Source organism: Melospiza georgiana, chromosome 13, assembly GCF_028018845.1.
Source record: "Melospiza georgiana isolate bMelGeo1 chromosome 13, bMelGeo1.pri, whole genome shotgun sequence".
Taxonomy (NCBI): Eukaryota; Metazoa; Chordata; class Aves; order Passeriformes; family Passerellidae; genus Melospiza; species Melospiza georgiana.
The window spans coordinates 4,760,083-4,774,735 of NC_080442.1; the positions used below are offsets into that span (position 1 = coordinate 4,760,083).

Consider the following 14,653-nt stretch of genomic DNA (forward strand, 5'->3'; position numbering starts at 1 on the left):
AATATTTTAATGAATTTTTAAAAATTGTCTTTCATGCTTGAGTGTCTTTTACAATATGGAATGTAGTCTGTTCTTGCTGTCTGAGCAATTTCTGCTTGTGAATTCCCTGGTGCTTGTGCTAAAAAGTGAGATGAGTTATGCAAGTTTAGAGTGTGTATTAGAAATGGAATAGGTGCTTACAATTAAAATAATGTTATGACAGGATTTAGGACAAAGAACAATCTAGAACATGTGAACATCTCAGAAGCACTAAATTTTTTTTTCTCCTGCCATATTTGAAATCTGGTTGGTTTTTATTGTTATTACTATCATTATCATCTTTCTTGTATGAATTGCTCATGTCCATAGCTGTGAATAGATGTTCTCTGTAATGTACCTAAGACTGGAGACCTTGCAGCATGTCCAGCCCTCCCAGGCAGCTCTCCTGGTTGGGGCTCAGATGGGGCTGGAGTTTATTTATGTGGGGCTGTGGGCATGAAGTCACTAGCAAGTAAATTTTTTAGAGGGGCTGTTCATCTCCTGAGGTAGAACCCCCTGGAGCTTGCACACAGGTGCCTGCATTTCTGTTTGTGGTGTTTCCAGTGAGCTCCTTGAGCAGTTCTTCCAGATGGAGCAACTTCCCAAGAGCCTGGAGGCTGGGATGACAGATGGCTTGTCACATCCATGTAACACAAGAGCAGGCAGGGACAGCCAAGTTCACATGAAACTGGAGAATGATCAGGGCAGGCAAATGAATTATTCATTTACAAAGCTCTGGGAGTAATCAAACCCAGCATGTGATATGTAGCCTGTGGAGATGGCTACTGGGCTGTAAGAATTCCACACAGAGGGAAAAAGCATGGAGGAAGATTGGTGCCTCACTGAGTGCTAACTTTGTCTCTCATTAGATGTGACTTAATGTCAATAAACATTTTAGCTTTGCAAACTCTTATTTAAAAACGTGCCTGGATGTGACTGAACCCTGAACTGCTTGGTGAATTAAAATAAACAGAATTTTCTGGTGCACTGTAATTGTCAGGTGGCATGACACTGTTAAACTGACTCCAGGTAGGTCAGGAGTCTGAATACATCCATGAATTAAAAACTGTTTTGTCTTTAAAGAAGTCACCAAACAATATTCTTTCAAATGCAAGTATTTCTGGGTTAAAATGCTTGGTTGAGTCTTGGGTAATAAATATGAATCTGACAGAGAACAAATGCAAATTAAAAATTGAACATGTATGGCTTTTATGAAAAGATTCGTTCTTACTTTAGTAAGTATGATTATGGTTTTCTATTTCTCTGAATAATTTTATTCTGATTCATTCTGTCATTTTAGACTACTAAGAAATATGCCACGAGACAAAGAACAACTAGGCAAGACAGGCAAGAATATTCTTTTTTGGTAGAATAAGCTTTAGTAGATATTAGTAAAAGATACTAGTATGATTGTTAAGATACATTTATATGATTAATATATCTTATTATCTAGATGTTAGTAAAATGATGTTTAGGTAGTAGATATAACAAAAGGGTATCTTCTCTGATCCTTTGAATGTAGAAAAGATGCTTTTATGTAAAAGGTAACTTCAATTTTCAGAACAAATAGCAGTGAAGTGTTTCAAAAATCTTGTTTTGCAAAGACAAGCAGAAAGAATTGCAGCCCAAAGGTTGCTGCAGTAAAGCAGTGGTGGTTTTTTGGTTGATATTAGTAGTTCTGACCAATCTCTGCTCTTACTTGCCAGAGAAATTTCTTGGCCAGATTGTGTCCTAAGCCAGATACAGCAGAATCTCTGTGGTCCCACTGGATACTAAAATGGATGGGGTGGGAGACAAGGTGCCTGGGCAGTCCTTGTCCCACAGGGTGCAGAGCCAGGTGCTGCACAGGCTGGGAGCTTTCTGCAGTAAATCTGGTTGTGATTCCTGGGGAATTAAACCCTGTTCCCTGGAGAATGGCTGCAGTTAAGATTGTCCCTGAGAGGGCAATATGTTCCCATCACTAGGTCCTGTAGGTAATATTTTTTCTATATGAAGATGAAGAAATTGAAGAAGGCCAAAGTTGCCTACAGGGGTCAAGTGGGCAGTCTGTGGCAAAGGAAAATGTAATTGGTGTTTTTTTTGACTGCTGTTCTGGTCAGTGGGACACACTGAAATGTATGCAAATGCACATGAGGAGAAGGAACACAGGAAGGCTTTATGCAGACTCTGGTACCAGCAGTGATCTGAAGAGATCAGCCATATTTACTCAGACAATTTGGGAATTTTGTTTACTTAAAAATACACAGTAATTTTTCTGGAATGAAACTGTCTCAACAGTAAAATACCAAATTTTTTTTTTCATCTATCATTGAGGTTTGTGAACAGTTATATAGTTATGTAAAACCAGCTGTTGCATGAGCTGCTCAGCAAAGATAAATTCCAGTACAGTCCTGTCAAATTCCCTGGTAACTCAGGAGTTACACCAGCTGTTGGGCCAGGCTGCTGTGTTTCATCCTGAGATGTTAAAAGAACCTCACAGTTAAATAGCAGTGTTTGTAAAATGCTGGATGCCAAGGGCAGCAAAGGATAAACGTGCCATCAGTTCTGGTTTTGGCTCATTTCCAGTTTTCTGGTTACTGCTGCTGTTGGACAGCAGTTCAAATGCACCTAAAGGCTGCTTAGTCCAGTTGATATGTTAAACCTTAACATTTGAGCTCCAGCTCTGGTCTTTATGCCTGAGCTATGTGATGATCTTTGTTAGTAAAAGCTTTAGAAACACCCAGAGAATTAATTGCTTAGACAAGTTGTATTCTAGATTATTACCCTCTGTAAAACAATGTTGGGATTTTTTGCATGTCTACTCCTCCAGGTAAAAATCATCTCCTACACCCTTCTCCTCTTTTCATGTGAACAATCTTGAAAGCAGCTTTTGCCAGGAGTATGTTGGACAATATATACATAGTTAATTCTTGTGGTTTTTTGCAAGAATTTTTGTTCAGCAAATAGACAGGCCTGAGCTTACCTTTCACACTTGTGAGTTGTACTGTCAGGCTTCAAAAAATCTCTTACAGTTGTTTCAAGATGTGTGAGAAATTACATGCTGCTATTAATTGCTGGCCACAAAAATGTTACATATGGAGAAGGAATTCACCATGAAATCTGCTCACACCTAGGACCTGATGCTTCAGGCAGACAAATGTAACTTTAAATGGTTTTCCAGTACCTACCACCATCAGAAATATTGATCAGAAAGTTGTATGTAACAGCTGTTTAGAAGTCAAAGTAATTGAAGAAAACTGCTTTTCTATTTTCTCCTTCTGCTTGCAGTCCTATTCTAGCAATATTTTGCTATTTCCTGGAATCCAGGAAAAGCAGTTTTCTAGAAGCTGACACCAGTTAGTATATTTTTGTTGCCAAAGTGAAACAAATAGAAAAAGAAGTAAAGAAAGCACTGGCAGAATAGTAAGGATAGTGAGCCACATTTCTGCTTTCCATGCTGAGTTGAGCTGTTTTGTCTGTACTCGCACTTCCACAAAAGGCCTCTAATTATGTTACTGTTAATGTTACTGTTGCTGCAGTGAAGAGCAGATGCTGTTGCATCGTTGTGCTTTACCATCTCATGAAATAGCAAGGAAAAACATGGCAAGCTGAAGTACACCTTGCCATTTCCCAGAGCTTTTTGTGCCTGAGCTGCTTCACTCTGCAGTAACAGAACGTGTCCCATGAATGGAGTTCAGTGTCTGTAACACCAATAGCATTCCTTCAAGTAAAAGGCTTTGCTGAAGAGTATGTCATTGATTTTTTTGGTATTGATTTTTAAAGAGAACATTTTTCTCCACAACTTGTGTAATCCTGTAATAAAGCAGTTGTTTCTAGTGCTCCTGTTAGCAGTGTTCCTGTCTGAGAGGGGGGTGTTTTTCTCACGTAGATCGGAAGGACGCGGAGGGCTGGGAGACGGTTCAGCGTGGGAGGCCTGTTCGATCTCGCTCCACTGCTTTGGCAGCAAAAGCTCCTGCAGCTGCAGAATCACTGAAGTCCAGAGGTGACAGTGACAAGGAAAATGTCATTTCACCACCAGCAGAAAACAAGCATGGGAGCTCAGTCACTGGCAGTGCTGCGTCTGAAAGCACAGAGCTGGTACAGAAGGATCCTTTGCATCACTCTGAGGGTCTCCTTACTGAGAAGACTCAGGTCAGTCCATCATTTTGAACTGTTTTCTAACCTTAAATCTTGCAACTTTACTTCAGAGCATTTTCTAAAAGTGCTGTTGGCTAGAGCTTTTGTGAACTTACCAGATCAGGAAAGGCTGTTCAAATAATGGTTATTGCAGTTACATTTATGGAAATGCAGTAGGATGTCAGCACAAGTAGACTAATTAAAGTTATGATGCTGTGGACAGCTTTTCCATGTTTTCCAACCAGTCAGCATTCAACACATCTCATACATACATTTCAGGTAGACCGATCCAACTTTTGCAAGGTAATGAGCACCTGAAAGAAGTGAAGTTATTTGCATCACTCACTGTTGTTCCCAGTTATTTCCTTAAAATTTGACTCTGACTTTAAAAATCAGTATGATCCATTTTGTTAATTTTGCAAATGCCTCTTGTTAGTTCCCAGCCTCGGAAGCCAATGGGAGCACTGGCACAGCATTGCAAGGGGATTCCTTAGAACCAGCTCCTGAGATGCCTCCAGTTCTCAGCAGCCCTGACTGCAGTTCAAAAACTCTGCAGATGAATGAGGCTTCCCCCCAGAGCACTGACTGTGCAGACTTGCATCAAACAGAAAAAGCTAAATCTGAAACTGAAATGGATCCTGCAGATATTTCAAATGTGAGTGCTGCCAGATTGGTAAGAAACCTCATAAGATTTGTGAGTGAATAATCTAAACCTTAATTTTCTTGGTCTGTGTTGCACAGTGTTTTCTGTTAGCCTTATGTAAAAACTGTAGAGAAATGTATGAGGTACCTACTGTAGGAAAAATAAATAGTTGCACAGATTCTTTTCTTGTAAAATTCAATTCTGGTAAAGTGTCGGAACTTAAACTAGAAAGATTGAAGTGTGTTACTTGGAATAGATAGATCTTTGCTCTCATTACTTATTTTAATAATGTTTGTGCTAATTTTTCATTTAAGTCACACTCTCATTAAAGTCCTACTTCAGTTTTGCTCATCATTCAAACTGGAAGCACATGGGATATCAAAATTCTGTTAGAAACAGAGTCAGACCTCTGCCTTTTAAGTCTTGCTGAGCTGCTCTGCTGGGTCTTCCTTTACAACAAGCAATTTGGAGGAATGCCATTCTTAAAGAAAAAGCATGAAGTCAGTTTTCTGTTTTTATCTGGTTTCCCAAAAAGAGTGTGCTTTCCTGCCTGGAGAATTCTGCAGGTCTCAGGGTGTGTTTGCTTCACTGGGATTCTCTGAGTGGAGAGTTACAGTAATGTTGCATAAAATCCAGGTTATAGTTTCAGGTGCTTTGTTTTGTTTTGGATTTTTAGGTGTTTGTGTTCATTTTGGTTTGGTTTTGTTTTGTCAGAAACTAGATTAAAAATCTGATTTGCAGAAGTTTTCCTGTAAATCACTTTCCCCTTAACTTTTGCAAGCTGGAGTCCTGCTAGGTAATTTCCAAGCCGTGTACCTGTTTGCTTTTAGAACAGATTTCAAGCATCTCACCCACTAACATTGTTTCAGATGCTCAGTTATTAGCAGTTCAGGATGCTGCCAGGTTGGTGGGATCTGTGTCTCTTGGAAGCATTTTACTGCCCCAGATTAGGCTGCTTTAAGCCCCAGTTTGTGTATTGTGGTGCACTGTCTGGTACTGGAGTGGGAGTGGTCTGGTTAATGCTGGACACTAGAGAAGGAAACACAATCAGCATATCCAGGCTTACATTTTTGCCCCATTCTTTTGTCATTCATGTTGGAAAACAAGTACAACCTGAGATTCCATTGTATTAACTATAGTGAAATTTCCAGATACAGCTCATGCAGATAATTTCCATCTTTAAATAATACTTTGGAGCATGGTTCCTTTTGTAGAGGTGACAGCATGGCATGCACTCATGTCTCAGAGTATGCCTTGCTTAGTCCCCAAGAGTAAGTGTTTAAAGCAGTAATTGCAGAACTGTCGTTGTGCTTTCAATGACAGGGTTGGCAGAACAAGTTTTTAAATTATGTGAATAATTAATTTCGTGTTCCATGTAGTTACTAAGTGAGTTAATAGTTGCTAACCCCTTTTAGTGGGGTTTGTATTTTCAGCTACTTTCACAAAATATACCAGTAAAAAAACTGTAAGTAAAGAGAAGTTGAGCAAAATATCATACAATTCATGTTAACTATGTAGAATCCTCCTTTTTGTGCCTGCTACTGATTTTGGTTATTTTTCTGGTGTCATGTTTGCTCCAGTCCATGGCAGAAGTCCTGGCTAAGAAAGAGGAGTTAGCAGATCGGCTGGAGAAGGCCAATGAAGAAGCCATTGCCAGTGCTATTGCAGAGGAGGAGCAGTTAACCAGGGAGATTGAGGCAGAGGAGAACAATGACATTAACATCGAGACTGACAATGACAGTGACTTCTCTGTGAGTGTCCAGTTCATTGTACTGTGCCCTGGTAAAGCTGTGTTGTCAGTGGAGAATGAATATAGAATTTTTAGTGGTTTTTTTGGCATTGAAGTAACCTGTTTGACATGTGCCATGTAATAATTGTCCCATACTGTGGGATATTTTACTCAGCAGCACTCTGCTGCTGTGTGGTGCAGAGCCCTCTGAGCTTGCAGTCAGTGTCCTGCTGCTGATTTCTTGGTGCAAAACAGGGGGAGCTGAGACTTGTTACATTCATTGCTACTGTGGAAGAGTAGATGAAGCAAAAGTCTTCATTTTTACTGTCAGACTGGGAACAGCACTGACCTTTGGGGAGGCCAGTTCTGTTTGGAAACATTGCTGAATATTGCTGAGTTGGCACTGTTTAATGTGTGTGTGCACCTGTGAGTTAAAGTTTGTTTTTACTCTGGTTCATGTTAAATTTCAGGCTAATATGGGCAATGGAAGCATATCCTTCTGTGGTTTGTCTATGGACTGGAATGATGTTCTGGCAGATTATGAAGGTAAATTTTTGTATATTACTGTGCTTACATGGAAATCTAAAATTTAGAAAAATCCCTTTTTTATTCATGGCCAGTTAAGGTTTCAGAAGTTTGCCCAACACATTCCAAGTAATGTTATCTTCTCTGTTGTTTCCTGAGGAAAGATGGACTTTGTGTTCAGACTGTGTCTTGTTGTTCTTCAGTTCTCTTTCTGCTTCTCTCTATTAGAATTTTATGGTTTTTAATCCAGATTTATATTATCATCTGGATCAAAGTGCAATAAAATCATTAAGCATTAAAAAAGGACACATATTAAAGATGCTTCAGTCTGTGTTTGTACCTAGGCCCAAGGAAACCCATCTGAGAGAGAACTAGAGAGAGTAATCCTTTGTTACTGGCATTTCTTGTGTGTTTAAATTATCCCCACTGTGGTGGTGTGCAGAGGGGTCCCAGGACAAGGGAAGAGACAAGGATCTGACTGTGTTTCAGAAGGCTGATATATCATTTTATGATATATAGTATATTAAAACTATACTGGAAGAATAGAAGAAAGGATTTCATTGGAAGGCTAGCAAGGAAAGGAAAGAATGGAATGATAATAAAATCTTGTGACTGACCAGAGAGTCTGAGACAGCCAGACTGTGATTGGCCATTAATTAAGAACAACCCCATGAGACCAATCCCAGATGCACCTGTTGCATTCCACAGCAGCAGATAACCATTGTTTACATTTTATTCCTGAGGCCTCTCAGCTTCTCAGGAGAAAAAAATCTTAGCAAAAGAATTTTTCATAAAACATGTCTGTGACACCCCCCCTTTGTTCTCACCTGTGCAGCTCGTGAGTCGTGGCGCCAGAGCAACTCGTGGGGAGACCGAGTGGAGGAGGAGCCCGCGCGCCCCCCCGGGCACGGCATCCACATGCACGAGAAACTCTCCTCACCCTCACGCAAGAGGTGCTGCCCTGGCTGCTGCCTGGCTCGGCCCAGGAAAACAGGCAGCCCAACTCATGGCTGCTGGAAACTCTCCACAAATCTGCTCTCTTTGAGTCTCTGGGTGGAAAGTGCTACAGAAATCTATTTTTTCATGAATAGGCTTGTACTTCATTGTCCGCTAACTAAAGTCTAGAAGAGCAGTATTCACATTTACGGGAAATAATTGCCCTCCAGTGGCCTGTTTGTTTTCTCTTAGTGAAATGGCATAGAAATGTTTGCTACGCTGTCAGTTAATATTGTCTGACTTGATTTTATTCTTCTTTGGTTTTATTAAAAGAACAATAGCAGAATCCAAGAAGAAGCATGAGGAGAAACAAATGAAAGCTCAACAGCTGAGAGAAAAGTTACGTGAAGAAAAGACACTGAAGCTTCAGAAATTAATGGAGAGGGTAAGCTTTCTGTGATATAAAGGGCTGCTCTGCTGCCTTGCAGGAAAGGATTTTTTTCCACATAGTAGACATATTAGAGATTCAAACTAGTGATGAAATGAAGTTGTCATCTGCATCTGAGTTTACATAGTTTTCACAGCTGACTTGTGCATCACAGCAAATAAAGAAAGCATTATTTCAAATCATGAACTTCTTGACTATTTTATAGGAGACAATCTCAGATTCAGGGAAGGTATGACAGGAGGAGAAATGTGTTACATGTATTCAACAGAATGGTAAAGCTCACCAAACTGAAGCAGTGTACTTGGAGTTAAACTTAAGGCAGGCTTTGTGTAGGGCATGAAAATACTTTATTACTGTGAAGAAAGCTTCAAGGATTAGAAGATTCAGGCCCTGTTGTCAGATATTGTGTTAGTAATGAATTGACTCCTTATGTGTAGGAGAAAGATGTGAGGAAATGGAAAGAAGAATTGTTGGATCAAAGGCGCAGGATGATGGAGGAGAAGTTACTCCATGCAGAATTCAAACGTGAAGTGCAGCTACAAGCAATTGTGAAAAAAGCACAAGAGGAAGAAGCTAAGGTGAGTGACTTTGTTTTCAAAAGAACTATTTAATAGTTATGCTCTTGTAAATGTTGTACTCAGAGTGCTTTGAAGTAGTTTGTGATGGACAGTGCAGTTTAGACACGAATCCTGTGAGCCATGAAGCAGATAAATGCTGATGTCTAAATGGTGCACTTTTCTCTAATACAACTTAAAATTAATTAGCTGTTGTTAGACATCATGATGGGTTGGTGTGGGAGAAAAGATGGGTTGAAAGAAAGAGCTGATCATTATCTTGCTGCTTTTGTTCCTCACAGAGTGTGGCAGCATTTTTGGTGATACCTAGTCCTGGAAGGACTGGAAGATCTGATGATCAATTCTCTGCTTTTCCAGCTCCATGGGGGAGCTCGTTTTTCTTCTCATTTATTAAAAAGCCATTCCAGATCCAGCATTCTGTGTCCTTGAACAGTAGTTGTGTTGCTGTGTTTTGTACCACTGATGTTGTTGAGCAGCTGGGAATAGACAGAGACCTGTAGTTAGTATGTGGCAGCTATTCTAAATTAAGTATATTTAGTGCTCTTCTGACTTAATAAATAATGCCATAAGGCAGTCACTAGAGGGATGCTTTTTGGTTTGCTTCCTTCATACTACTTTGCTGAAATTTTTAGTGGTTTAACTCCAGCTAGCAGCTAAGCACCACACAACCACACACTTATTCTGCCTCCTGTCCCATGGGATTGGTGGGGGAAGAGAGAATCAGAAGTGTAAAGGTAAGAAATCTCATGGGTTGATACAGAAACAGTTTAATAACTGGATGGGGAAAAATCAGTTCAAAGAAAAAGGAATATAAAAAAGAGAGAGATAAATGATAAAGAAGGACAAGTGATGCCAAAAGAAACAACTGCCAGTCCCTGAACAGTGGCCCCACACCAACCTCTCCCCAGTTTTGTTGCTGTGCTGATGTCTTGTGGTCTCAGATATCCTTTTGGTCCCTTGGCCTTGATACTGTGCAAGCCCTGCTCAACAGTAATTAAAATATCCCTGTGTTGTCAGCACAAATCCAAAACATAGTCTCATCCTAGCTACTGCAAAGAGAATTAACTCTATCCCAGCCAAAAGCAGCATAACAGAAATGAAGTATTTTATTTTAAAGTCTGTTTTTCCCAAGTGAAGATACATGAAACTGTTTCATTATATGATGAGCATCTGTCTCAGCTGTGATTGATGCAGCTGTTCATTTGTGTTTCAAGATAAGCACAACAAAACTGATTGCACTTTTTTACTTGGTTGCTGTTTCTCTCTTGGATTAAAAGGATTTCTAGACTACCTAATTCAGTCTGCCATACGTTGATTACTATTCCATTACACCAGTGTGACTTCTGTAATTGTGCTAACTAAATCACACTTGCCATAGTTCCCCAGATAAGCAGATGTTTCAAATATTGTGTGTTTAACTGTGTGGGATCTGCTGGCTCATGAGGTTCTTGTTTTCTGGAAATCAAGGTTAATTGGGCCAGAAGGCTTTAGAGAAATAGCTGCTGGGTAGGATAGCTGCTGACCATGGTAACTGTTGCTGCCCAGTTGGTTATCTAAATACCCAGTGCTTGCTTGTTTACTGACCTGTAAAAGCCATCCTGTAAATGGATTCTAGTCAGTAAACAAAGTTACAAACATAATCCTACCACCCTTTTTCATGATCTGCTTTTGTCTGACCATATGTGTTCTCTTTACCTGTTTTATTTAGTGTACACATTGAAGTTCTTTTTAGCTGACCTTTTCTTACTATTTTTTTGTTCTTATGTACTGCACTGTCCTGTGGTTGAAAAACATAATACATGTTCATGAAACAGGCTATATGGATAAGAAATATTAGACCATGAGCCTGTTTGGTTTTTTCTTATTATTCACACTATGTATACTTACACTTTTTTGATCAGTAAGTTCACATGTATTTAAAGTTAGCTCAAAAGCCCCGTTGGATTCTACTAGCACTTGTGTATTTTACTGATTAATCTATCTGGGTTTTAATATTACACATTTATTACAGTGAAGAAAGCTTCAAGGATTAGAAGATTCAGGCCCTGTTGACTGAGAGAATGGACTGATGAAGTCTCGATGCTAACAGAATTGAGAGAAATTTTCTGTATTTTACCCAAAGTTTCTTGTTTCTCTGATACAATTCAAATTTTCTTTTTATAATCCATGGGCTGTCTTGGTTAAAACAAACAAAACAGTAAAAAAATCATTACAAAGCCTAAAGACTTATTCTCAAGTTTTCCAGCTCATTCTGGAGAAATGTCCCTCCAGTTTACTACTTATAGTTTACAGTTTAATTATCAAGTGAATAGTTAACAAATGGATGAAATTCCCCAAGATGAAACCTATTTCAACTTTTTGGGTGTTTTCTTACCCTTTCTGCTTGTTTTCAGGTCAATGAAATTGCTTTTATAAACACCCTGGAGGCTCAGAACAAGCGGCACGACGTGCTGAACAAGCTGAAGGAGTACGAGCAGCGCCTGAACGAGCTGCAGGAGGAGCGGCAGCGCAGGCAGGAGGAGAAGCAGGCACGGGACGAGGCAGTGCAGGTAGGACAGGTCTGGAGCTGCAGGGCACAGTGAAATACAGCTCTGTGTTTCACTTTGGCTCTGCAGACATTCAAGTACAGCTCCTCCTAATTCCTGTGTGTTTCACGAGTAAAAGATCAACAAGAATTTGCTTTTCCCTGGCTAGGAGCGCAAGAGAGCCCTGGAAGCGGAGCGGCAGGCCCGGGTGGAGGAGCTGCTGATGAAGAGGAAGGAGCAGGAGGCACGGATTGAGCAGCAGAGGCAGGAGAAGGAAAAGGCACGAGAAGATGCAGCACGGGAGAGAGCCAGGTAACTTTGCAATTGTTTCTTTGGTTCCCTTCACCATTGTCCTCCCCAGAAACTGCACCTTCTCTGCAACAGCAATACCTTCCTGGGGTGTCAGGCTTAGGATTTTAAAAAGTATCTTTAATAAGGATGCTTGATGAATGGCTTGAAAGAAGAAATCAGGTCAGTCATCATAAATTCTGCATTATGTTTTTGTATTCCTTACATACATGCACAGTGTAAGTTGTAAGACTGTATTTTATTATATTCATCTTAGTTTTATTGCAGACAAGACCTTGTAAGAATTTGCCTTTTTCATATTTCACCTTAGTTTTCAAAGGAAACAAGATTTATGTACCCATGTTCTCTATTTCCTCCGCTCTCCAGAAACTTTTGGGCTTACTGGCATCAATTTGATTTCACATTGTTGTAGACACCAAAGATTGCATTTGTGAAGCACAAAGCCAGGAAATCAGGCTTCATTGATTCTGCTGCCTGTGAACTACTTGGTTTATAGTTTTGCCCATAATTAAAAGTTCATAAAGGGGACTTCACACGGGCTCTTCTCTCTCTTCCTTTTTAGGTGCAGGGAGAATGAATGTTCGTGTGCAAGACAGGTTTACTTTCCAACCTGATGCAGTCTGATAATTTCTACTTGTTTGATTTACCAAATTCTCTTTGTATTCACCTCCTATTTCTCCCTCTTTTCCTGCAGTTCCCCTGCTGCAAGCATTCCTTAAAACCTTGGTAAAAGTTAAGGTCTTTTCTATGATGGGTGTTTACTAATGGTTCTTGATAAACTTTTAATGTCATGGCTTGTTTTCTTCAAAATTGTCACAAAGAGGATTTTTTCCCCTAAGTAAAATATTCAGAAATGTATTGACCAGCTTTCATCTTCTGAAATCCTGAGCAACATCATAAAGAGATTCAGCTTTCCATTAAAAGTTTAATGAATTCTGGGCAGGCTCTGTAGCCTTTGCTGGGACTTGATGGACCTTTCCTCATTGTATTGAGCCAAAATTACCTGAGGTTGAGTGGGTTGGAAGGGATCCTTCAGGATCTTACACTCATTTGCAAATACTTAGGAAGATTAGGACTAATGGAGAATTTGGTTATGCTGTTTTGGGAAGATAGACCCTGCATGTGTAAGGCTTCTACATCTTTCTGAAATTTGAAGAAACCCTCAAAGTAAGCAAATGGCTGATAATTGCCCTACTGACATCTTTGTCTTCTGAGTCTTTCTACAGTTAGATCCTGTTGAAAATCTTCAAGCAGAAAATTCCTTGCTCTTTGAGTTTAATCAGTGTTAAATCTGCCCCGTCCCTCTGTTACACCCCATTAATTTCCTTATGACTTGTAAGGAGAAGCAGTTTCCATTTGCCTTCTGTTGCTATTGTGTCAGCAAATCTCTGCTTGTTGCTCTTACACTCAATTTTTAACCCTTTGTACTTAAAATTGCAGTACTGTGCTTGCACTTGTTTTTCTTTTGTTTTCTTTGCCAGATACTGATGACATGAGAGATCTTTTTCTTTTTTTTCTATTCCTTTTTTTAAAAATAATTTTGGGAAAGAGTAGGAAGGAATGCATGTGGTGCCTTACACTGTGGTGATTCTGCTCTGTCAGTCATTACATCCCCTAATAACAGTTCTGAGGTTTCTCTGCCATAGCAGAGCGAGGGGAGGACTCGGGGTCCTGGGTTAGGAGCTCAGGGAGGGATGAGCTTGACAGGAATCTGGCTGTCCTGTCCCTTCTGTCCTGGATTGTAGTGTGATTTGGTGGAACCTTGGAGATATCACTTGGTGTTTTGTTGGGTTTTTTCCTGCAGCTAGGATTTGGCTTGTATCCTGAAGATTTAATACTGGCTGGAATGAGCAATTTTTGCAATATCTGCTTAAAGTTCCTTCAGTATAAGTTTTACCATGTGCATCTGGGGGTGATTAAAACATCTGTATGAATGGAATAGTGTACTTAAAACTGACTTCAAAAGCCCCTCTGCCCTTAACTTGTTTCCAGTAAAGCTTTAGTTGTAATTTCAAAGTATTTTATGTTCCAGAGAGTTGAAATCCACAATACAGAAATTGTTGTTCTTGTCAATAGAAATCATAAAACTGTATAAACCACATAGAATGTATATCCTAACCATGGAAAAAGAATGCTTTTCAGAAAGGCTTGTGCAGGAGTTGTGTTGATGCTCTATAAATGGAAACTGGAAAATTTTGTTTCAAAGACAAAACATTATTAGCCCAAAGTGTGAAATGGTGATAATCTGTTGTAGTTTGTAGCATTAAGCAAATATGTAAAAATGCAGACTGAAAGAAACAACTCAAATAAGCTTGTGGTTCACTTTTCCCTTCTGTACCTCAGAGATGATAACACATAAAGTACCTAATGCTTCTCATTCATAATCTCCTCCCCACCCTTCCCACACCCACAGTGATTGGAAGAGTTCACTTTTTCTCTCTGAAAGAACAATTTTTAGTGTTTATCATTTGATTTACTTCCTCTGCTGTCTTCTTTCCTATCCACTTTTATATTTCCTGTGGCTTTCTGTTTTAAAAATGTTACTTCTACATTTATGGAGCCGATCTTGTTTCTTTCTGTCAGATTTCTGTTTAAAAAGCCAGACAAACAGGAATCCACACATGACAAAATCCATTGCTGTTTGGATAATAGTCCTTATGTCAGGCTCTCTAGTTTTGGCACTCAGTCTCCTTTAATTTTGGAATGCTTTTTGAAAAGATGGCCGATGGCTTTGGTTCATTCCTGCATAGCTCAGTTTTACCCAGAGCCTTCATTATGTCTTTGGCACTTTAGAGCTGCCAGGCTTCTCTCCCATCACATTTTACAAAT

At 39.7% G+C, this 14,653-nt stretch overlaps 1 protein-coding gene across 2 annotated transcripts in view; it reads left to right on the plus strand.

Annotated features, from left to right (window-relative positions):
- SCAPER (S-phase cyclin A associated protein in the ER) overlaps positions 1-14,653 on the plus strand; it is a 136,043-nt gene that overhangs the window by 26,536 nt on the left and 94,854 nt on the right. For both annotated transcript variants that reach the window (XM_058033388.1, XM_058033389.1), the window contains exons 9-17: positions 3,887-4,149; positions 4,571-4,789; positions 6,358-6,528; positions 6,977-7,052; positions 7,867-7,984; positions 8,301-8,412; positions 8,853-8,993; positions 11,384-11,539; positions 11,685-11,827. In XM_058033388.1, the coding sequence (XP_057889371.1) occupies positions 3,887-4,149; positions 4,571-4,789; positions 6,358-6,528; positions 6,977-7,052; positions 7,867-7,984; positions 8,301-8,412; positions 8,853-8,993; positions 11,384-11,539; positions 11,685-11,827 (1,399 nt within the window). The remainder of the gene's footprint in view (positions 1-3,886; positions 4,150-4,570; positions 4,790-6,357; positions 6,529-6,976; positions 7,053-7,866; positions 7,985-8,300; positions 8,413-8,852; positions 8,994-11,383; positions 11,540-11,684; positions 11,828-14,653) is intronic.